The sequence below is a fragment of the Nicotiana sylvestris genome, chromosome 8 (genome assembly GCF_000393655.2).
Source record: "Nicotiana sylvestris chromosome 8, ASM39365v2, whole genome shotgun sequence".
NCBI classification, from domain to species: Eukaryota; Viridiplantae; Streptophyta; class Magnoliopsida; order Solanales; family Solanaceae; genus Nicotiana; species Nicotiana sylvestris.
Genome location: NC_091064.1, coordinates 169,458,268 through 169,484,336, shown reverse-complemented (window position 1 = coordinate 169,484,336; position 26,069 = coordinate 169,458,268). Strand labels below are relative to the sequence as shown.

Below are 26,069 nucleotides of genomic sequence, written 5' to 3'. Positions count from 1 at the left end.
TCCCGGATGGACCACCGTGGTCCAATACTCCAGAACTACACATATTCCAACTAGGGGCGGGGTCATAACTTGTAAAATTCGTATCCGGACAGCTCTCCCTATGAAAAATATGAGTGTTAATACAAATTTAATTAAAACATAAAATAAACATCGCTAAAGCACCCACGGAATTGAAGTTTACCAGTCGTCTTGTTGATTATATAAAGTCGAAAAATTATTTTGCGACTGCTCATTCGCTGGTGGTGACAAGTTTAAATCAAGGCAAGCTCTTTCATCAGCAATCTGTCCGGCAAACACTGCTCCAGAATAACCACCCGATGACTGGGGTTATCCCTACTATGCACGCCCTCATTATTGGGAACGTCTTCCACCTTGACGTACATTTCCAATAATTTTATTACAATAAATTCCCTGTATTCATCCGGAATCCGCAAAAAATCTCTAAGAGTTTCATCATCCTCGATGTTAAACTCAGAATAATAAGCAAACCCCTACGGAGTCACTGAATACGGAAATCTACCGGTTATTTTAAGGTTAACCGAACGCCACCTCTCATTCATTTTTTTTACGTAACAACGATACCAATTTATCGTACTCCATAGTAAACGGCAATTTAACATGACATTGTGGAGGTGAGCTATACCTCACAGAGTTATTCTCCAACACAACCTTACCCCCTCAATATAATGAAACCCTTATTTTTGTCACTTCAGACATTGTAAAAAAATGATTGATAAGAAGAAGAGAGAAGTATGAACGTAAGTTTGAAGATTGAATGAATTTTCATAAAATTGAAACGCCTTTAAATAAGGCAAGTCCGAATGTAAAATGAAGTACAATACTACGTTTTATGTATTGAATTATTGTTATGTCAGTTCATTATTGGTGGCCCAAAAACCAGAGTAAAACGCAGTATAATAATACGTTTAAGTAAAACGCAGTATTATATTGTGTTTTACAAATTTAATTAGTAAAACGTAGTATAGTACTGCGAATTACAAAAAAAAATTAAAGTAAAACGCAGTACCATACTGCGTTTTACTTTAACGGACTAATTTCCGTTAAAGTAATTCGCAGTATAGTACTGCATTTTACTCATTTATGTAAAAAAATTTTAAGTAGTAGAAAGGTGTTTTTTGTCCAAAAAAAAATCGTCAAAAAAGTTTTGGACTCCCTGAAACTGCTTGTTTTGGTATTCAATTAATTCAACTTCTTGGATTGATTTTAGCATATGAGATATCCCTTTTTTTCTTCACAAAGAACTAAGGAATCGTATAATTGTCCTCCTCTATTTTTTGTGAAAAAGAAAATTAAACTAACAAAGGATATTATAAAAAAGGATTCACGCGAAGCAATTAAATAAGATAGAAGTATATTAAATTTAATTTTCCCTTCAATAGTCACTCGGCCCTCACATGAGTGACTAGAATAGGATTAAGAAGATTCCAATATGTGGAGGTTATACAAAGGTGATCATATTTTAAAGTTACCTTGCTTCATTTGCATCATGTGACCATAATTTCATGTTATTCAAGTGTCTAAGCTAAGTCATGGAAGTCATATAAATTAAAGGTGATCATATTAATTATTTTATTCATATATCTTTCGCCATGATCCTCCTCTTGTCGGTATAAACTTATCTTGCACAGAATTTTATAATTTTGAGTAGTCACATAAGGAAAAATTATTGCCATAGAACTATTGCAGCATTTGGTTGGTTGCATAAGAAGAAATACGGTCTACCTACAACATTTGATAAGTTATATTAAATAAGCTCTATTAAGTTAATTTATGTACTATTTTGTGAGGCATAAAATGTGAAATTAAATATATGTTTTCATAATAGTTATTTAAAGATAAAATAGAAAATCTTATGGAAATATCCCAAATAAGTCCTAACTGTTATTGAAATCTGTATTTATGTAAAATAAAATAATAAACTTTCTAAAAAAACAGAAACAGGAAGTTAGTAGAACTAGAACGTCAAAATATATTCCAGAAACAGTATAGTAATTTCAAAATAAATTCTGAAAAACAGTATAGGAACAAATCGAGCCCACTGAATACACAGTGTGTCCTTAAAAAAATTATTCCCTTCAAGTACCCGAGGTTCTGGAATATATCCTCCCAGGATAGAACGATTTAACTCACCAGCGTATCGGTACCAAAACGCAGATGAACAGTGAACCACTCGAAGGTTGTAAAACACACCGGAATTTTTGTGCAGAAGAAGAAGAAGATTATCAGAAAATTTCGTAAGTAAATATTCTGGGATTTGAAGGGATATTTATAGCCAATTTGGTACTGTTTCTGAAAAGATTTGCAACCTTTCAGAACAGCCATAGCTGTTGGAACAGGTTTGACACTGTTTCAGAACAACCATAGCTGTTGGAAATATTGCGGAAAAATTAAAACGGATTCCGAAAAAGAAAAACGGGCCAGACCGGACCGGGTCGCGGGTTATTCCGGATTGAAAATTCGAAGCCGAAGCCGAGCCGAGCGAGCGAGCGACGACGGCGCGAGGATTGTCTTCTTCTTAGCTCTTTAAGAGCTAAAAGATGAGTTTCTCTATATATACACAAAGATTTTCTTTCCTTCTACCAATGAGAGACAAAATGCATTAGTAAAGTAAACTACTTCAAAATTTCACTTCCCTCCATTTCTTTTCCCACCATTTACCATTCACCATTCACACCTCTTTTGTTATAAATAACAAATAATAACAAAACCCAACACTAACTTACTAACCTCTAGCCATTAATCAAAAACTTACCAAAGCACATACAAAAATTAAAAACCCAAATAAATAAGAATTCTTTCTCTTCAAAAATCACACGTAAAGATCTCCTTACATATTTTAAGTGTGATCAACAACATTAGATGCAAGATGAAAAGAAAATTTCATGGATGAGGTAGCAAACAAGATGATGAAATACAATACACACACACACACACACACACAAGATTCCAAAAATCTAAGAAAAAAAATTATTTTTCAATGGGTATGGTTGAAATTCTTTGAAAACATATAGATGAGTCAATGTACAAATTTTGATGAAGACTAGAGGTGATTTGGACTGATTTGGTATCACAATTCGTAGTTAAAATCGAGTTAAAAAAATTCTTCTACGACACATGTATCACGCATGTATCTCACACACAAGCATACATGGATATACATGTGATACACATTAATTTAATACAATATGATACATATGTGATACACATATCATCATTTTCCATGTTCGTCTTCTACTTTGAATTTTCAATTCAAACCACCTCAAAACTCTACAAACCATCCCGAAACTAAGATTTAAACTCCTTAAAATGTATCCAATCTATTCCAATAATAACCACTCAAAAGAAAGCAAAAAATTTGACTTTTTTTTTAGCTACAAATAGTTATTCGGCTAAGGTCATCTCCAACCCTTGCCTCCATTTTCTTCTCCAAAATAGAGTAAAGTTACTCCAACCATTACTCCATTTTTTACTCCAAAAAAAGAATATTCTATTTTATATTCTTCTCTCCCTTTAATATTATATTATTATCTTTTATTTAAATTTTATTTTCTTATTTCTATCAAAGAAATTCTATCTTTTTTTCTTTTTTACATATTCACTACATATAATTTATATTTGTTTCTTATATAATCGTTTAATATAAAATTATGTTATACGATAATGATTTTGGTGTATCTGGAAACGACATAGGTCCCGACTAAGTTATTATGTTATGTACTGTAGTTTCAATTTTTTATGTATTTTAATTTAATGTATTTCTAGATTTAATGTATTTTTAATTTTTTATTTTCAATATTAGCAGCATCTAATATTTTATATCTGCACCTCTCGATTTTAGCAACATCTAATATTTTATATTTGCATCATTCATTTTTTGAGATGATTATATATTTGTCCTACAATTATAACTTATAATAAAATTAACTTACAGTTTTACATAAAAATAATAAATGCACATAAATTAATTTATCAAAATTATATGCCAAAGTTAAGATGAAAAATTAATATTATAAAGATATGACATAAACACAACTAGGTATATATTAAAAGTTCAGTTAAAAGAGTTAAAAAATAAAAATAATAATAAAATAATAGGAAATAGCAATGGAGGAGATGAATAGTGCCACTCCAAATTTGGAGTAACACTATTCATCCCCTATTTTGCAGCCAAAAATGCATCAGCATTAGTTCAAATTTCTCCAAAAACCGCACGATTACACTATGACAAATGAAGGCAGCGTTAGAGATGGTCTAATATTGATAATATTTTATAAATTGGCTAATTTTTGTACTAACTAACTTATGGGCTGACATAACCGATAATTTTCCAATAAAATATCCTTAAAGTAAGTAATTCTTATATAATAATATTTCCGTTAATCCCCCCCATAAATAATATGTGATAGACGTGGGCTTTACATCTTTGTGTCCAGAAATAAACCAACATCGTGATATTTAATTTTCATTAATATTTCTTGTTATACAAAGACCTGAAAGCTCCAAGACTTTCTAAATTTTGTCATGCGTGATACCCTACCAAACTTTGAAAATGAAATACTAACTGAAATTCACAAAAATACATAAACAAATAAATAATTTCAAAAGCCACTGCTGACACTTTTACTTGTTCATATTTGGTGTATTTAGAGTGTTAATTACTACTAGTGGTCAATTTTTAAAAGAGTTTAATTTTGTGTCTGGAATTTAAAAATATTGACACAACCAGATCACTAATAAAATATTTTTTTTTTTAAAAAAGTATGAGATAATTGTAGGAAAATCTCTAGTGCAAATATTAAGTTTCTTCCAAATTATTATAAGCAATAACCTCTAATCTTATTAAAATTGTAACTGACATGCTATAATCGGTAAATCTGTAATAATCTTGTAAAGAAAACGGTACACGGCATATAATCTAGGGTGTGTTTGGTACGAAGGAAAATAATTTTCGGAAAATATTTTCTAATTTTCCTATGTTTGGTTGATTTAAATATTTTGGAAAATATTTTCCTTATCAATTTATTTTTCTCCAATTGGAGGAAAAGGTTTTCCTTATCAAGAGAAGGGAAAATATTTTTCAAAGCTCCTTCTCAACCTTCCCCCCTTACCAATCTTCCACACCCTCACCAACCCAACCCACCCCCTCTCCAAAAAAAAGGTTTTTTTTCTTTTCAAATTTCAGTTTTTCCGTTACTATCCACCCTACTACCCCTCCATTTTTTTTACCTTAATTTTTTTTTTTTTTTGCAATTTCAAATTTTTGTTTTTCATTTTTCTGCACCACCCATTACCCACCCCAATCCCCCACCCCCCGCACACAAAAAAAATTACTTTTTTTTTGTAATTTAAATTTCTTTTTTTTTTCGTTTCCATATTGAAAAGCAATTCACCCTCTCCCTCCCCCCCCCCCCCCCGCCCCGCCCGGAAAAAAAATTTAAAATATATTTTTCAGTTTTAATTTTATTATTTATCGGTTTAAAGGCTCAAAATTTTACAATTTCCAAAATTATGAGTTCGGAGTTTTATGTGTTTAGAAGTTTACTGGTTTAGAAATTATAAAGTTTACAGGTTCGAGATTCCGCGGTTTTGAAAGTTTAGCGATTGGAAAGTTTATGAAATTTGTGGGTCCGGAAGGTTGTTGATTTGAAAGTTTATGGATTCATGTTTATTATATCTAAATTATTTATGAATACTCTTAAAAATTTATTTTTCTTAATTTGCATACCAAACACTGAAAAATAAATAAAATTACTACTTGTTTTCCAAGAAAATATTTTCTTGGAAAACATTTTCCGTTATACCAAACACACCCCTAGTTCCATTTCCGAATTGCTTTTGGAAAGACTATTACGCTACTAATTAGTCCATTTATTACATTTCTATGTCAATCATTTTCGACCCTCCATCGCGTGGGTCGGGTGGGTGAAAAGATTTTCTACTTATTATCGAAAAAGAGACTTGCATTATTGCATGCATGCAACGAAAACTCAATGATAACTTCAACATGATGTATAACCTCCTAATTAAAGTTGACCAACAAGAATCTTGTATCGTATTGACGAGCGCAAAACACAATACGAAATTGATGCTCGCTAGCCAAAAATAATATAGTTTAATTATCGTTTTCACAAAAATTGGATTTAAACAATGTTCAAGTAATTTATAGCTTAACGCTATTCAGAATGATTAACACTTTGGTTGGGATGATTAATAACTAAAATTAATTATGAAACTAAAACAATTAACAATTGATCACAGAAAGACAAGAGTTGAGCAACACCGAAATATCAATGGGAGAAATAAGGGTCGTGACAGGATATGTGTAAGATATAGCTATTCGAGATCTAACTCTAGTTCAATTTATTCTAATGTTCTAATGATTCTCACTAATTCACTCGATGATTAGCTTAAACGTGTAGTCAAGACTCCTCTCTCAATTAAATCTTAACTCTACGAGCTGAACTAATATAAAGCACTATGAAAATATGCAACCACGCGTTAATGAATTAGTTTTAAGGAAAACGTCTCTCGAATATTTTCCTAACTTGATTTAATCAACAATTCAACAAGCTTTTTCGATTACTTAAAATAATTACTGCATTTAACCAAAACAAAATAATGCAAAGATAATTAATCACCAAAATATTCCTCTTTCAATTAAATAAACTGATAAATAAAGTTGCAATCAATTCAAAACTCCATGAATGAATTCAAGCAAAGAACTAGAATTAAAATTCACAAATATCAATCAAAATACCTTATCCGTCAAATCCAACGGTAAACTACTCCATAATCATGGGGAAAGTTATCACAACTACAACAACAACAACAACAAACCCAGTTTAATCTCATACATGGGGTCTGGAAAGCCATCACAGCTATAGTTGAATAATAAGAAAACATGAATTCAATCCAAACTCGGGTGTTGAGTTGAGGAAAGAATGATGAATCCGTGTGCTTTGAGTTTCCAATGCTCTTCTAATCTTCCGTAGGTCAAAAGTCCCTTTAAAAACATATTTTTGGTGTGTTTATACCATATAGGAGCGGGCCCGAACAAAACTACCCTTTCCAAGCCGAAATAAAAAAAAATACTCTAAGAAATTTGTACAGGCACGCCGCGCCTCCGCGTTGTGCCATGCGTCGTGGTAGTGGAAAGTTCATAGAGCAGTTTATGACATGCGACAGCAAAATACACTGTCGTGCCGCCCCATGGGGCCGGCTGTGCAACTTTACCAGAGTAAATTGTTTTCTTCACTTTTTGATATCTAGATTCGGTCCTCGACCCCCGAACGTAATCTAGATTTAATTCCTTGGGCTTTTACTCAGACTTCAATGCGTCTAATTGTTCGATTTAGCTCCAGATTATTTTTTTAACTCGGAATCACTTCATGTAAGGCATAGAACATGTAATAAGTCAGTTAAGCTCAAACCCACGTGAAGTACAATAATTAGAGTACAAAACGCGGCTAAAACACATATTTCTAGCCTATCATCATGTATTACACAAATCATAAGAGTTTACCACTTTTGTGTTTTATGATATTTAGAAGTTCTAAATTGTCCTCTTAGTCTTAGTAGTATACTTTTAACAACCAAATTATTACTGATAGAAACAAAAAGAGAACATCTGAATACCGAGGAGAAAAGGCTGGCACCTGCCTTTTTATTATTCTTATTCCTTTCATTTCATCAGCATAAATAATTATTGTGCAGGATGTACAGATGGATTCAAAACTTCTGACTAACAATTGCAATTACAAAAAAAGCAACAAAAAAAAAAAAAAAAAAAAAGAGAACCACTTCTTTCCTATTGTTTCTCTCCCACCTTCTATTTTCCAACTCTCCTTTCTCTCATATACCTACACCCCTCCTATAACTTCACATTCCTAAACTGTCCTTTCAAATCAAATGGAACTTTCAATGTATTCTTACATACTTTACAAAAACTTGTCGTTTTACTTTAACTTTGAGACCATCTCCTCGTGGAATCGAGATCATACTTCTCCAGACATTCTGGTTTTAATTGGTTTCAACTTCAAGCCCATACTTTCTGGCGAGAAAAGCTCCGGAGAGATGCTCGTCGGACTTAAGGGGCTTCTTGGGCTGACACTACACTTAGACGGCCGATAAAAGCCAAATCCCATGAGAAAGTATTCCAGTGGAATCAACATTGCATCTGGCTGCTCTTCAGTCACCATTGAACCACATGCTTGAACCTGAATAACAACACCGACATTTCATGAATAATAACACAGGCATTACATATCATCCAATGACCTTTCAATATCTAAGGAGTAAGCAGAGCATGATGAAGGGGACGCCAGTTTGGAATACCTCAACTAAGGCGCTGAATCTTCTATCTAGCTTCGAAGTCATATGGAGAGCCTCAGAATGGAAAGGAGAATTTTCTCCAACAAATATTAAAGAACGACATTGCAGTTTCCTCAAGCCTTTGGTTATGTCTGGTCTCCTGTCAGATAAATAAAAAAGTTTACTCAATCGATGTATCAAAACATGGAACTGACCATGGAAGTAGGCCCATGGCATGGAAGGAAATCCTCAGTGAAACTCCAATTCTCTAGACAAAAAGCAAATTTTAATATCCGGCACTGTGTATCACTTAGACTTGCATGCTCCATGGGAAGCTAGACTTTGAAGAATGAATTCTTTTTTATTGATAGGCGACTTGGAAGAATGATTTCTCATCCCATATGTGGTTTTTTTTTTTCATCCTATATGTGGTTGGTTGTTCCAAACTACTATTTTACCACTATAGTAGCAACCAAACGCTATTACTGAGCTGTGAGCAGGAAAACAGAGCATCCTATTAGATCAGCTTCGTAGAGAGAGAGAGAGAGAGCCACTCAACCCACCTACTTAAGGTGAATACTACTGCCCCCGCTCTTTTCCGCAACAAATAATGCAAATGAATGAGGAGAAAAAAGGTAAACAGCAGAATCCCCTTGAAATATCTTTTTGCTAAAGGACTTACTCATTGATAGCTTCAAGGAACCGCAATACATTTGGACTCTGTCGCTCACCTAGCAACTGCAGCACAAAAATCATACATTTTGCAGAATCAGACAAATGACTATATTGTCAAAGGTAATAATACTGTATGCAAACTTCTTTTATGCAAAGCATCATACAAGAAATACGGGAGTCTAAAAAACTAAACACTAACTCTTCGGCATGCTTGAACTACATCTGATTCTGGAACTTCAACACTGCCGCGGACTTCCTGCCACATTATTAAGCATCCAGTTGAACTCTCCACTAATTATAAGGAACTAGTATAGAAGTGGCAGAAAAGAGCAGAAAAGAACCTTGCTAAAGTACCGCAACAGCAATAACTCCTTCACCAAACTACACATGCCACAAAAGTAAAGCAGATTCGTCATCACCTGCCAATATTGCACCGTAAGATGTAAGACACTGTTTTTTCAGGTCATTTACAGGAGCAAGAATCATAGTTTACATATTCATCCTCAAAGATCTTGAGCTATTGGAGAAAACATTGAAAACACACCTTATTGCACAACCATTCTGTCCAAGATGGTGCTTGGCACAAAGGGGAAATGAGCATCAAACCCATAACCCTTCGTGTATATTTTATCTGGAAAAAAAAAAGTAAAAATCTCCTCGTCAGATGACCATATCAGGTAACTATAGATAAATCAGCTAAATAGAAATAATACACACACCACAGGAAAATAACTTACAGCAAACAAGGTAAGCACATATGCTCCAGCTGTTACTCCCATACACATTACTTTACCAAGCCTGAAGAGGGAAGAAAAGGAGGAAAATCAGCTTCATCTTCTGATTAAAACAAGCTGAACTATCAGGAAGATTCTACAGAACAGCCAAGAGCACTTGATATCATAATGAAGTAAAGTGTCTGCATAAATCCGCCCTGCCCGTCGCTTAATGCAGCACAAGATATAGACTTGCAAAAATGACATACTGTTGCTAAAAGCCTATGCCGAAGAGGCACCATATTCTGAAATTATAAAACTAAGCTGATGACAAAGAGGCAAGCTCATTACAATTACCCGAAGTAATCAAGCACCTCAGCAATCTGGTCTGCCAAATCATCAACCGATAAGACTGGATCATCAAGACTCATCACAGCAGCTCCCAACTGCAAAAACTCTTGACAGATATACGGGGTAAGCAACATTGTGAGAAGAAACATTGGCCAAACAGTTCATGTTCTATTGTAGCACAATCAATGTGAGTCCAAGTGACAAACCTCATGACCAGGAGGACTTATATGGTAAATACAGAAGTTATGGAGCAGCAATGAAAAGGCTTCTGGACAAAAGAATACTCCTTGAAAACAGGACATATCTGTTCAATGACATAGATGCAGACAAAGAAATAAAATTTGGTATTAGATGGTAAACGAACCACAAAAGCATCATATATCGTCAGAGCTACTAATAATTTGAGATGTTGAAACTTCAAAAGATAGATCCTGATTCAAGTAGTCCAATAGTTTTCACCAAAACGGAGCATCTACCAGATCTATTTAAGCTGGCAGTGAAGAAGAGAGCTTGGAACAGACTAAATAATTTGATTCTTCTATTTAACATATACTTACTATTAAGAAAGAACATAAATTCATATATTCTCATGTAGGAAAACTATCACTTAAGCAATTGAAACTGTATAGATGACAATAAAGTGGCTTTACTTACAATTTAAAGCTAAGTCGGGATAGGTGATAAGAGCCGGCTTGTCCTGGTCCCCAAAAACAACAACAGAGACAGAACCACGGCCAGTTTTTACAAGGTGCTCCTGAGGGCAAAATAGCGAAAGCATGGTAAATAAGCTGGATAAGGAAAAGACATGATACTAAATAATATAACTAGATAACTCAAGGAAGGCTATAGACAACAAAGCTCCTGAGCTCTAAAGGTAATTCCATTCTTTCCACTTCCATTATTTTTAGTAGGTCCAATTTACACTCTCATTTTCTTCTCGTTTCTTTACATTTCCAATATTTGGTTTATTTGTTTAGGCAAATCATATCTAGCTTATAAAGGTTCTGCTATTTTTGTCTTACTTTTGAAATGTGCATTTTTGGTATCAGGACTCTGCTTTAGGACTTCTCTAAAATATATATGCATAACATCCTAACTTCTAGCAACATGTAAAACTGGGAGCTTCCCATAAAGTCATAAATGATAAACCGAAAATACAGCCTTTTGAGGGGTTCAAGATCCATTTTCATTTCTAGATCATTTCCGTGTGAATATTAGAGGATTAAAAATAACAAAAATTAAGTATTTTCGTAAATATTCAAACAGAGAAAACTAATTGCGCACTAAGTTAATGTGACCTAACATTGTGTGCATATTAGGGGCAAGGAGTAGATTTTGGAGTCACTTGATGGCTTTCTAATCTTTGAAAGTAATTTCTGAATGAAAATAGGTTAGGAGCCTTAAGAAAGACTGACAAAGAGTCGTGTAGAATTCATACGTTTAGAGCAGGTCATAATTTTGCACTTTTTTAAAAATTAAAACTGGAATATCATAAGCATATTTCAAACAAGTACGAAAACAAACAAACAGACCTTATGAACTAGGTTCAAAAATGCATATTTGGAAAACGTAGGACATCAAACCTCAGGAATCTTGTAAACTAGATACCATGATCCATATTTCCGAAAAGATTAGGACAAAAAAGCATGATCGCTATAAGCTAGCTACCAAATAAGCAATACTGCCATGTTTTGCATCCCAACTGAAACTTTTAGGGATCAAGGTAGTTAAAAGCAAAAAGCACGTAAAAGCGCCAAAGTTTGTTGAACTTTAAGTGAAACGCGAAATTAAAGCCCGCTAATGAAGAAAAAATAAATAAAACATTTAAACACTATTTATGTAATGCAACAAAAAATAACTACAAACACCAAAAAAAAACTATTTGAACAAAAGAACTGAAATAACAATGATTAAGCAGAATATATGAAGTAAAAATTATATCAATAAAGTAAAAAACCCAATTTATTCTTTTTAGATGAAAACATGTAGTTCTATATTTTTGGAGCTAGTCATTTTATACTAACATTAAATTTCCTATTCCTAATAACTAAAAGTTCATTTGTAATATTGTTTCTACAATTAAATTATAAGTTTACCAACTATATCCGTTGTCAAGTACTGTTCTCTTAAAGACATAGCCCACGGGTGATGAGGCACACGCCTTAGCACTTTAGCGCCTACACTACAGCTACTTTACCAAGGTGTAGCGCACAACCTAGCTTTAAATGAGCTTCATTGCTTAACCACACCTCAAATGAAACTTTATCAACACTAAGAAGATGGAAAGGCTCATGTTAGAAAAAATGAAGCATATTTTTGCATTGCAATGGAGTTCCCCATGTGCAACGATCCTTGAAGAAGTAAACCTAGAAATGGTTCGCAATAACTTATTCCCTTTATAAATGAATTGACAGTCAAACCGCCTTTTTGGATTTCATTATTCTTCATGATAATCAACATTGGTATTAATAACCAAAAACAAAGGGTTGCTCATTGAATGACTGTTAATTGCTTAACTTGAGATAAAGCACCCAAATATTTGACAGAAGAAAATTTAAAATCCCATGCGTTAAACCAAGCCAGTTATCATATTGCTTCCAGAAGAAAGAAACAATCCAGCAGCTAAAAACAACCCTCAACTGAGAAAGGAAACTGAAATTTGAAACTCTAACGAGCCATATAAAACGAGACCTTTAATAGCAAAAATTCCTAATTACAGAAGCCTACATATATATACATATATAGATGTCCATGATATAAATTCAGAGTGAAATAGCAAAATTAAGAAACATACCTAGTCACATTAAGGTAAAAAAAACATTGCAACAACAAAATTTAAAAAGAAAAAGTGAAAAAAAACATTTGCTCAATCCACACGCTAAAGCAAATGAAACGAAATTAATAAAATGTAGCTTAATCAATCTCCCTTCGCAACTCAAATTTAGGTGAAAATTAGTCATGAAACATTTGAAAAAAATAGGAAGTAATCTGACAAAGAAAAATGCTATCATTCAATATATTTGAGGTCGAAAGGAACATTTTAAACTCAACGATAAGAAATTAATTACACACCAAAAGCATTAAGAAGAGGAAAAAAAACATTTACCAATATCATCCTAAAACACCGCATTTATTAATCAATGAGCGTATAAAAGTGTATATATACGTATGCTGAAAATGATTACAAAAATGCGAGTGTCGGTGAGGGAAAATGTGAGTGAAAATGAACCTTTCCGGCGACGGAGATTGTTTCCATATCCACCGAAACGGAGTCGCTCGAATCCCCCATTGGCCGCAGCTCTCTCTTCTCTCTCTCCTTTTACGACTTTCTCTCTCTAACTATCTCACTTTCTCTTTCTCTCTCTAAAACTCTCTCTTTCTCTTCACCTTGGAGAAAGCATTGGATTTAGGATCACTTGCTTATATATCAATCTTTCTCCCTCTGTTAAAAAAATATAGTTTTTGTATATATCTATAATAATAACGCCTTTCCTATTTTTCATTTCAAATGAAATTAAATAAATTACGCAATAATTATAGTCATGTTTTTGTTTTTGTTTTTGTTTTGAGAGACGTCATTTTCGGTCACCGAGTTAACTCAGAAGGTTCACTGGGTCACCGACGGGTTAGTTGGCTTTTTTATAGTTCTGGAACTCACGAGTGCTCGCTCCGTACCGACGCGTTAACCAGAGTGCATGGTTAAATGTTAACTATAGTTAGAGACCGACAGAATTTGAGTTTAAATTACTTAAATAACCCTCATTGGTCTGATGTCAATATCATTTGAGAGCGGCTGATATTTCATAACAGTGGAAGAGAAGAACCATTTAATGGAAAAATCCTATTCACACTACATTAAGTCACTGATTTAAGATGCATGTGTTTTTATTTACACAAATACTTTGTGTGTCAAATAATGATCATAAGACGTGTCATTTATATAAGTGTTTTTTTATTTAATTATGGTTAAATAATTGTAGTCTTAGTTTGTAGTTTGTATCGAGCTGGCGAGCTCTTAAAATTAAAATGTTAAGTTGGTACAAACATTGAATACGGATTAGTTTTTTGTGCGATACTTATTAAATCCTAAATTTTGATCTATTTTTTATGCAATATATTGAATTTAATAAAACGTATTACATTGGTAACCTAAGAAACTGGTTAATTAGATTCATTATTTTTGTCATCGGCAACTTGGTAACTTGGTAACAAAAGGAACATTCCTAATATAGGAACATGAAGAAAAGCTAATATTATCGAGACAAATTTCCCGAGAGAGACCTATAATTAGAGGCGTAATTAGAATTTAAAGTTTATGGTTTCGAAATTCTAATTTTTCGAAGTTTTTGGAATCTAAATTAATCGAAGTTTTTGGAATCTAAATTAATGTACATATTTAATAGATTTCTTTAGACAAATACAAGGTTTAAAGTAAAATTAACCCTACTCGGTACACTAGCTCTGCTGCTGCATATAATACGAGCTATGTTTTGTACTCGTGTAAGAAAATATTTATACTTTTCAATTAAGTTGACCTTCAATAGCAAGTAATATTTTATATAATTTGATATCGTAAAAATTCTTCCCACAAAAAACTTTACGTACTTATCCAGGACAAATGAGATCTTCGATCCGCATACCTAGAAATAGCTCAAATAAAGAAGAGTTTGGTCTAATTTAAATTCAGTTACGGTCCGGCTACCTGCCTCTAAGTCCGAAAATGATGTCGGGCGAGGGTGCCAATATATCCCTTGTGAATGGCTTGGAAGAAGAAAATAGAATAGAAATAATTGCGTTCATCGTAATAAATGTACTTTCATGCTAGTTCTTGCTCCTGCGTGAAAGTTCCATCAACATTTTCAATGTACATAATATTATTTATAATTTCCCTTTAATAGGCGAAGATTTAGCTTAACATAAAGTCTTTTGACTAGTCACTAATTAGGAAGGGCTTGATATGACTAGGTTAACTTTTTAACTCTGGCTTTTTTATTCTTTAACAAAACAAACAAAAGAAAAGAAGATTAGTAGGGACCTGAAGTGTTTGTTTTATGTTTTTCAGAAATAAACATAAACAAAAAAGAAAAGGAAAAAAGTTAGGTTTTGTGTTATTATTAAGCTAAACAAACGTACAGTCACACACTTTTGAGTGGGCTCCACTCACAGCTTGGACTGTGAGGCCCAATTTATTGATTCCTTCAGCAAAATCCCATTACTGCAACGCGTTTCTTACGCTCTCTTTTCCCCTTAATTGCTCCAAGCCTTTTTTGAGTAGAGAATCTATTTTCCTTTTCTCCTTTTCATTTTCATTTTGTTTCGTGAAAAGATAATATGTATGCACACACTAGATAATATTACTATCTAGTTGGTTTTTTAAACCTTAGTTCTTGGAAAATTTTCTTCAAAAGATTTGAGAAAAGGTCAATAAAGAATGAGCTCCTTTTTATTTCTTTAATTGCTTTCAGTGCGGGTGTATATAATCGAAACGACGACTCTTCTTACCCATAGCTATCACTTCTACAAGTTCATCACTCATTGTTCCGCCATCCGTTAATTCAGCACAAAATTGCTTATAATTTTTCTCTAAGCTAAAAGGGTGGACTTCACGATATTTAACCCTTTCGAAGAGATAGATTTGAACCCTTACTTGGTCTAGCTGCCCCTCTTCATATTTTATTTCTCAGCATTTTCATAGACTTGTTTCTAAATTTTATTATATACACAAAGTAGGGGTACTTATTCGTTATCGGCCTTTACTAAAATTGCATTTTCTACTGTAAAGTCGGTTTGTTCGTTATTTGTATGTATCAGACCATAATGAATAGGCGAAATACATAAACCGCCCCTTGAAGTTGTCCTCAACGGCCAGCTGAACACCTCAATTGACCCTTTTATTATTTAGACACTTCAAGTGATTGTTAAGTGAATCAAATAGACACCCGAGTGCAACAAACCAAATACGTGAGTTACACTTGCCAATGATGTTTCAAATGAGTCAATCAGTGAACGTCACGTGTAATTATAATTAAAACTTAACACTTATAATTTAAAAAAATGAATTTAAAGGAGAAATAAACTTTTCCCCTAAAGCAACCCCCCCCCCCCCCACTTCATCTTCTTCCTTCCAGAACCAAAACCAGCGCTACCCCCACCCCATTCATCTTCTTCCTTCTGCCCTTCTTCTGCATTTCCTTCCCCTTTTCCCTAATCCACTCTCCATCCAACTAATTAAACACATATCTTCTCATCCCAAAAGTAGCTTCAGTTAGGTTTAATGAATATTAGTTCACTAAAATACCCACCCATTCCAAAAGTAGCAGAACCGGGGACTGGGTAGCGAAAAACTGAAGGCGAAAGAGAGAGGGCCGGCGAAGACGAATGAGAAGAGAAATATCGAAGATGGACGATCTAAAATTTGGGTTCTACAAATTGATGTTGTTTGAGAATGAAAATCGGTGGGTGTTATTTTTGATATTTGGATTGTTGTGTTAATACTGATTTGAGCGAATTTTATTGAAGAAACAGAATTTCACCATTATTGAAACTAAAGCTTTTGTTTCTCTAATTTATTATTTTTGGTGCAAAATTATCGTTTGATTCAAATAATTGATTGGTGTTTGTGTGTTTCTGTTGGAATGAAGGTATTGTTAGATGAAAGAGGGTGTTTATCTAGTGGAGATTTGGTGGTTTTTCGCAACTATTGTTGCTGCTATTTTGCTGTTTTTTTCGGCTAGCTCAGGATTTGTTTTGGCGTGACGGATATAGGCGAAGCTCTAGAGGTTATGGGCAGTAAGTTTTTTGATGAAAGACGATATTTCTTTTAGTGATTTAAGGTGGCTTAGTTGGAGCTTTAGTGACTGATTTTCATGGAAGCTATGGTGGTTTGCACTTGAAAGAAGAAGAGAGGCTAAGCTGAGTATTTCATGTTTTTTCTTTTTAAAAAAAAACTTAGGCTGCAAAAAAATGTATCACGCGCTCAAAATTTGGTTAGCAATCACGCATATGCCACATCAGCGACATGTGTTTACTTGATCTGAGTTATAGTCACTTGAAGTGTCTAAATGATAAAGGGGTTCGTTGAGGGTTCAGCTGGTTGTTGAGGACAACTTCAAGGGGTCGTTTATGTATTTCGTCTAATGAATAGTGAATCTAATAGAATGAAATCCCCTATTATTTGCATATTTCATTAGCAGTATCATTATCGATAGTCAGATAACTTCAATTTTGACACATTTAAAGTAAGATTTTTTAAAGCGGAATTCTGCTGTTCTTATTGACTCAAAGGGGCTATGATATTTTTTCCTCCGCGATCAACTTGTAAAGAAATCCAAACAGAAACTATTGATGACTCTACGTTAGCTCTAAGAAAGGAGACCACTTAAAAATGCTTATCGGATAAGAAAAGATATACCACATAAAGCACAACCAAGTCAATGTTTGAATGAGAAGGCTAAATCATTACCTTATTTGAGGGAGATGCCATGAAAATTTGGGTTCTGTATGGCTTCCTGGGATCGCAAGACCTTCCTTCAGCCTTGAAAATATGATGTTTTAGCGCGAATAAAACCATTTCTCAAAATAATATCTTGAATGCTACCTATAGTTTTCACACTTAGCATGATTATCTATTGCTTCATTTCCTTCTCTTTTTTAAATATGTAACATTTAAATACAAGTGTCGAAAATTTAGCTGAATGGAGAACGAAGAATTATGAATAATAAAAAATTTAAATATTAAAATACAATTTGATCAACTTGCGCACACCTCAACTATTTCATCATGTGTCTACTAAAATAATCTTTATCGATAAACTTCTTCTTTTTTAATAGTATTGAACCTTAACTTCATTATGTAATAATTTTTCTACTTTTCTAGTAAATTCCTTATGTCCACATAAATTAAAAGAAGTGGGCACTTCATTTTTATACTTCGTTTGAAATCAACTACTGGGAATGGAAATCAGTAAAAGAAAATAATATATTTAAACATATACATTATGCAAATAAAAATACCCAATTCTTGTGAGTCAAATAATGATACCAAATACTATTGGCAATTGGTTGTTGACCCGTGCTATTAAGAAAAAATATTACTTAACTAAAAATGATATGCTCGATCAAAATCTTAACAGAAACGTCTGACTCCATCTTTTACTGAATTTTAATCATATTACAACAAATAAAAGGAAAAATATGGTCTTGATTACATATATCCTTGACAATCTCTTTGTAAATCAAATTATTTTTCTGAAAACTAACACGGATACCCCCCCCCCCCCAAAACATTAATTTCTCGAAAATTAATTAATCAAAAAATATAATTTCTTTAAAAATAATTTTCTAAACTTTTTCAAAAGTTAAATAAAACAAAATCCTGATGTCAGGCTCGTCCTAGTTGGATAACACCCCCAAATACTTTACAAATAAAAACGACTGGGAATATCGAATTTTGTAGAATTGATGAGATTATAGCCATTCAATTTGGAATATTATACGGCTTTGCACTGAACAAGGTCCACTTCTTGTATGTTTGGCAGAAGCGGAGACAGAATTTCAAGCTTATAGGTTTAGAATTCTAATCTTTTTTAAGATATTGGGTTCTAAAGTAATAATTTTTACATATTTAACGAAAATTTTAAGACAAATACATTATTTAAACCAAATCTACTGAGTTCGGCCGAACCCATAGCTAACATTGTGGCGTCGCCTCTGATGTTTGGTATGTGTAATTACGAGCTAGAAGGTTAATTATGGGTTCAGCTACTCAGTAGCTTAATTTAGTTAAATTTTGTATGTGTATTAATAAATTTCATTAAAATATGGACAAAAATTAAATTTAAAACTCAATTACTAACCCTTAATGTTGCTATTCTAAAATTTCTAACTCATAAAAAAATTCATATCCTGATTTCGCCTGTAAGCATTGCCATCAGCTTGTCCTCATAAAATCCACATTTTCACACACGTCTATCTCAGTTAAAATAATCATTTTCAACAAACAGATTTTAAACATGTTTTTTTCTCTTTTCTGGTAAGAAGTTGCTAGCTTAGCAAATGTTTTTGACATGTTAATTCCATGAAAGCACTTTTTTATCAAATTCCCTGAAACATGATGATTTCTGCTTTCTTGCTATTCACTTCAATGATGTAAATAATATCTCATCTCAACATCCTTTCTTTCAATTTGAAGTTCTTATTATATTCTGGAGTTTAAATCAATAGATACGAATTATTAAATTTGGGCAAAAATCACTTTTAGCACACGGCCAAAATTATTTACATGTAGCCGCAAAAACATACAAAATTTAAGTCTATTTTATATATACAGGTTTGATGGATAGGTCGAGGCCTTGGTCCGACCATGATACAGTTCAGCTATCGCTAGAGGCTTGTAGACGAGTCCTCTATATTTTGTGTGTATATATATATGTAGAGAGAGACGATATTTTTAGATTATTCAGAATATGGCCTCATCGGCCTAAGTTGAGGATTACCCCTCCAGAGTTTATAGTTACAGAGCGGTATGCTCAGACAAAATATGCACGGGGTGCCGGCCACGCCTCCCCATGTTTGGGCGTGATAAACTATATGTGTGTGTACCAAAAAAAAAAATTGGCTATTATTTTCAGAGTGGCTATACAATATCATTTTCCTAATTATTATTACACTCACCTGCTACTTAATTGTGACAATTGACGCTGACTTAACGTGAATATATATTAGAAAAAGGTAACTCGAGTTATATAAATGGTTTAAACCAACAATATTGACTGCATATAAAATCTAAGTGTTGAAGTTTGGCAAAATGCCAAAGTCCCACGTCGGTTGGGAGTTGAGTTTGGGAGGGATTTTCCCCCTATAAAAGAAGGCCTAATGTTTAGGATTTAAACACACCTCTCATTTGTCTTCTCATCCGTTTAAGGCATTTGTATCTTCTCTCTTTAGTATTATTTCACTTGTATTTTTGGAGTGGAATAAAATATTGGTTGTGTCCGAGGAGTAGGCAAAATTAGCCGAACCTCGTAAATTCTGGTGTTCCCTTTATTGTTGCTTTATTGTCTTATTTATTATTTGGTGGTTGTCATAATTTTTGGTATAGTAGTTGTGACTTATTCACACTATATACATTTGGCTTCCGCAACAATTGGTATCAGAGCCAAGGTACTGTCTAAGTATGCTCTGTGGTTGCAGCATAGTCTGATCTTCCACATCAGAAAAGATTTATCTTGGTAACTGAGTCAAGGTTCTGTCTGAGTATGCTCTGTGGTTGCAGCTTAGTCTGATCTTCTACATCAGAAAGGAAATAATCTTGATTTGTGTCGTCAGCTATTAAATAATATTTGTGTCAAATATGGGAGACAATAAACAAGAAGAATCTACATCAAGTGTCAACAATACGTCATCATTGGCATCTTCGCTTATGACAAGAATTGTGTCAAATGCGAAATTTGCGGTAGAAATTTTTGACGGGTCCGGACATTTTGGGATGTGGCAAGGCGAGGTTCTAGATGTCCTTTTTCAACAAGGGCTAGATCTGGCCATTGAAGAAAAGAAACCAGATGTTATTGGAGAAGAAGATTGGAGAATTATCAACCGTGTTGCTTGCGGTACCATTCGATCCTACCTTGCTAGAGAGCAGAAATATCCATACACAAAGGAAACTTCTGCAAGTAAATTATGGAAAGCACTAGAGGATAAATTTTTGAAGAAAAACAGTCAAAATAAATTGTACATGAAGAAGAGACTGTTTCACTTCACCTATGTTCCTGGTACCACGATGAATGAACATATCACCAGTTTCAATAAGTTGGTCACAGATTTGCAAAATATGGATACAACTTATGATGATGGTGACTTGGCCTTGATGTTGTTGGCGTCACTTCCTGATGAGTACGAGCACCTTGAAACTACTCTACTCCATGGAAATGACGAAGTTTCTCTCAGAGAAGTTTGTTCGGCTTTGTACAGCTATGAACAAAGAAAGCGAGAAAAACAGAAGGGCGGAGAAGGAGAAGCACTATTTGTGAGGGGTCGTCCTCAAAATCAAACGAGGACAAAGAAGGGAAGATCCAAGTCAAGATCCAGACCCAGCAAAGATGAATGTGCCTTTTGTCGAGAAAAAGGGCACTGGAAGAAAGACTGTCCGAAGTTGAAGAATAAGGCCAAATATAATAATGGAAAGGCCATTATGGATTCAAATGTAGCTGATTGTGATGATTCAGACTTCTCATTAGTTACAACAGAGTCATCAACATCATCAGACATATGGTTGATGGACTCGGCTTGTAGCTATCATATGTGTCCCAACAGGGACTGGTTCGTGGAATTTCAAGAAGGAGAATATGGAGTCATCCACACAGCGGATAACAGCCCTCTTACCTCATATGGCATTGGTTCAATACGATTAAGGAACCATGATGGAATGATCAGAACATTAACAGATGTTCGATATGTACCGGATTTGAAGAAGAATCTCATCTCTGTGGGAGCCCTTGAATCAAAAGGGTTCAAAATCATTGCAGAAAATGGAGTGATGAGAGTATGCTCCGGTGCACTAGTGGTAATGAAGGCTAATCGGAAGAATAATAATATGTACCGCTATCGTGGCAGTACAGTTATTGGGACAGCGACAGTGACATCCAGTGACGACAAAGAGGCAGAAGCAACCAAGCTATGGCACATGCGCTTGGGACATGCTGGAGGAAAATCCTTGAAAACTCTATCAGATCAAGGATTGTTAAAAGGAGTCAAGGCTTGCAACTTGGAGTTTTGTGAGCATTGTGTTAAAGGGAAACAGACAAGGGTTAAATTTGGTACAACGATCCATAATACTAAAGGCATTTTGGATTATGTACACTCTGATGTTTGGGGTCCTTCCAAAACACCTTCATTGGGTGGGAAGCACTATTTTGTAACCTTTGTTGATGATTTTTCCCGAAGAGTATGGGTGTATACAATGAAGAGCAAAGATGAAGTGTTGGGAATTTTTCTCAAATGGAAGACGATGGTGGAGAATCAAACAGGCAAGAGGATCAAGTGTATTCGCACAGACAATGGAGGTGAATACAAAAATGATCATTTCAATAAGGTCTGTGAAAATGATGGCATCGTCCGACACTTCACTATTAGACATACACCACAACAGAATGGAGTGGCAGAACGTATGAACCGGACCTTGCTGGAGAAGGTACGGTGTATGTTGTCCAATGCTGGCTTGGGCAAAGAATTTTGGGCTGAGGCAGTTACATATGCATGCCACCTCATTAATCGCTTACCATCTGCTGCTATTGATGGCAAGACACCATTTGAAAAATGGTATGGAAAGTCTGCTGTAGATTATCACTCTTTGCACGTGTTTGGCTCAACTGCATATTATCATGTGACAGAGTCAAAATTGGATCCAAGGGTAAAGAAGGCTATTTTTATTGGAATTACCTCTGGAGTCAAAGGATATCGCTTATGGTGTCCTATGACAAATAAAGTAATATTCAGCGGGGATGTTACCTTTGATGAATCTGCTATGGTAAATAAGGTAACAGAAGATGCCAAACAAAATGAAGGTGCTTCTAAGCAGGTGAAGTTTGAGGGAAATTTTATTTTTCCTACACAAGAAGCAGAGGAGGAAACAAATGAAGATTACCCTCTGGAAGGAGAGCCAGTAGAGGAGATTCCAACTCAGGAATCTCAACAACAACTTGAATCAATAGCAACCAGCAGGCCAAAAAGAACAATAACGAAACCTGTTCGTCTCATAGAGACGGTTGCTTGTGCAACCTCAATTGTAGCTGATGATGTTCCTACTACTTATAAAGACGCTGTCCAAAGTTCAGAAGAAGATAAGTGGAGGATTGCCATGAATGATGAAATACAGTCCCTTCATCAGAATCATACATGGAGATTGGCCAATCTCCCGAAGGGAAAGAAAGCAATTGGGTGCAAATGGGTATTTGCAAAGAAGGAAGGATTTCCTAACCAAGTAGATGTTCGCTACAAAGCAAGATTGGTGGCCAAAGGATATGCTCAAAAGGAGGGAATTGATTACAATGAAGTGTTTTCTCCAGTTGTAAAACATTCCTCCATTAGAATTATGTTGGCTTTAGTAGCACAATTGGATTTGGAACTAGTTCAGATGGATGTAAAAACTGCGTTTTTACATGGAAACTTGGAGGAGGAAATCTACATGACTCAGCCAGAAGGATTCAAAGTTGTTGGAAAAGAAAATATGGTATGCAAACTTGAAAAATCGTTGTACGGATTGAAACAATCTTCTAGACAATGGTACAAGCGATTTGACGAGTTTATGTTGCGGCAAGGGTACAAGAGAAGCAAATACGATCATTGTGTGTATTTGCACAAGCTTAAAGATGGTTCCTTTGTATATCTTCTCCTATATGTTGATGATATGTTGATAGCTTCCAAGAATTTGGAAGAAATTGATAAGTTGAAGATTCAACTGAAGAAGGAGTTCGAGATGAAGGATTTGGGTGAGGCAAAGAAAATTCTTGGCATGGAGATAATTAGAGATAGACGTTCAAAGAAACTCTGTTTATCTCAAAAGGAATATTTGAAGAGAGTACTTCAACGTTTTGGCATAGATGACAAGACTAAGCCAGTTAGTACTCCACTTGCTTCCCATTTTAAGCTAAGTACTACTATGTCGCCAATGGATGAAGCTGAACGAGAGTATATGTCAAAGGTACCATACGCAAATGCTGTTGGTAGCTTGATGTATGCAATGGTTTGCACAAGGCCTGACATTTCACAAGCTGTTGGAGTTATTAGCAGATATATGCACAATCCAGGGAAGGAGCATTGACAAGCTGTGAAGTGGATTCTACGGTATATTCATAATACTGTAGATGTCGGGTTAGTTTTTGAGCAGGAAGACAATCAGTCTGTAGTTGGATATTGTGACTCAGATTTTGCGGGTGATCTGGACAAACGAAGATCAACTACTGGTTATGTGTTTACTTTTGCAAAGGCACCAGTTAGTTGGAAGTCTACTTTGCAGTCAACAGTTGCTTTGTCTACAACAGAGGCAGAGTACATGGCTATTACAGAGGCTGTGAAGGAGGCAATTTGGCTTCAAGGATTGCTAAAGGAGCTTGGTGTTGAACAAAAAGGTATCACAATTTTTTGTGATAGTCAAAGTGCTATTCAATTAGCGAAGAACCAAGTTTATCATGCAAGGACGAAGCATATTGATGTTCGGTATCATTTCGTACGAGAAATCATAGAAGAAGGAGGAGTCACAGTGAAGAAAATTCATACTACGGAGAATCCTGCTGATATGCTAACTAAGGTGGTGACTGCGATCAAGTTTCAACATTGTTTGGATTTGATCAACATTGTTGAACACTGAAGATTGAAGATGAAGACACAACCAAAATTTGTTATTGAGAGAAAATTGAAGATGTGGAATTTTGCCAAGGTGGAGATTTGTTGAAATTGGCAAAATGTTTGTCCCACATCGGTGGGAAAACAAAAGTTGGGGGGATTTTCCCCCTATAAAAGAAGGCTTAATGTTTAGGATTTAAACACACCTCTCATTTGCCTTCTCATCTGTTTAAGGCATTTGTATCTTCTCTCTTTAGTATTATTTCACTTGTATTTTTGGAGTGGAATAAAATATTGGTTGTGTCCGAGGAGTAGGCAAAATTAGCCGAACCTCGTAAATTCTGGTGTTCCCTTTATTGTTGCTTTATTGTCTTATTTATTATTTGGTGGCTGTCATAATTTTTGGTATAGTAGTTGTGACTTATTCACACTATATACATTTGGCTTCCGCAACACTAAGTGCGGAAATGCTACATATTCATGCCCATTATAGTTGCTATGTGTGGCGGTGACGATGAGATTAAAAATATTTATTCATACTTAGCGTTTTCATCAGATTAAATAATTAATTCATAAATTAAAGCAGAAATACATAATTACTACTTAACGATAGATAGCTAATAAAAGATTATAAGCAAGACTTTATTGGTTTAGCGCAAATATCCATAAATTGTCCATTAGAATGATACGGGTTTCTTATATATGTTCATGATAATGTAGAGCAACTCATGTGAAAAACTATAAATAATGTATTATATGAACAACAACAAGAAGGTGTGGAATATCTACGTAAAACTATTGATAGAAACTAGTTTTTTTTTTTTTTTTTTGTCAACCAACTAACTAACCAAGTAGCTGAAAAAACTAAAAGACTTCCAAAATAACTGAAACCAACTATTTGAACTCTAAACTAGAACCCCCCCCCCCCCCAAGGGGGTGGAGAGAAAATTAAAAAGCACTCTAATAAATTAATTGTGTCCCTCTTCTCATCTCGTACGTGTCTTTCAGTGATTGGAAGATCATTGAATTGCTTGGTTGGATCAATTAAGAGGCTGTCTTCCCCAATATTAATAACCATTAATATCACTTTTCATAGCTCCAGGTTCATCCTACATCACAGCAGCAATTTGTTTTTTTTCTTTAAGTAAGTAAACATTAGTTGGTATTGTTATTTAGAGCAAGTTTGATTGCTAGAATTCTTTGATTCCTAATTTGGTTGGTCAAGATCCTTAATCAAGTCTGACTTCAATCATATTGCTGAAAAGAGGTTGGTGTTAGTCAAAGCTTGTTGGTTTGTTTTTTCTTTGGCACGTTATTAGGTGGTTTTAAATAACGTGATCAGTAAATTATGTCACATCTTGCTTTCACTTGTAAGGAACATTTAACAAATTCTACTTAGTGCGAATCCGAATTATCCGATCAATAAATATAAAATATAAGATATTTATACCCAAAAAAAAAAAAAAAAAATTAACCGGATAACTAGTAATTGACTAAAAAAGTTAATTGTTATCCTAAATCACTTGAGATTTAAGAATTTATTTAAAGCAAATATATTATATACATAAATAGACCTACACATACTAGAGGGCTATATAAACTATAAAGGGGAAAACTGCAAAGTATAATCGTTTTCAAAAATAATAGCCGGTAAAATATATG

At 34.3% G+C, this 26,069-nt stretch overlaps 1 protein-coding gene across 1 annotated transcript; it reads right to left on the bottom strand.

Moving 5' to 3' along the window:
• Positions 1-7,653: 7,653 nt before the first annotated feature.
• LOC104233022 (protein NDL2) lies at positions 7,654-13,464 on the bottom strand. Its single transcript, XM_009786335.2, has 11 exons — positions 13,300-13,464; positions 10,725-10,824; positions 10,277-10,374; positions 10,077-10,165; positions 9,744-9,804; positions 9,551-9,637; positions 9,348-9,425; positions 9,206-9,262; positions 9,014-9,069; positions 8,356-8,491; positions 7,654-8,237 (listed from the first exon to the last, which is right to left on the bottom strand). The coding sequence occupies exons 1-11, from the start codon at positions 13,357-13,359 to the stop codon at positions 8,016-8,018; spliced, it is 1,044 nt and encodes a 347-aa protein (XP_009784637.1). The 5' UTR covers positions 13,360-13,464; the 3' UTR covers positions 7,654-8,015.
• Positions 13,465-26,069: the final 12,605 nt, after the last annotated feature.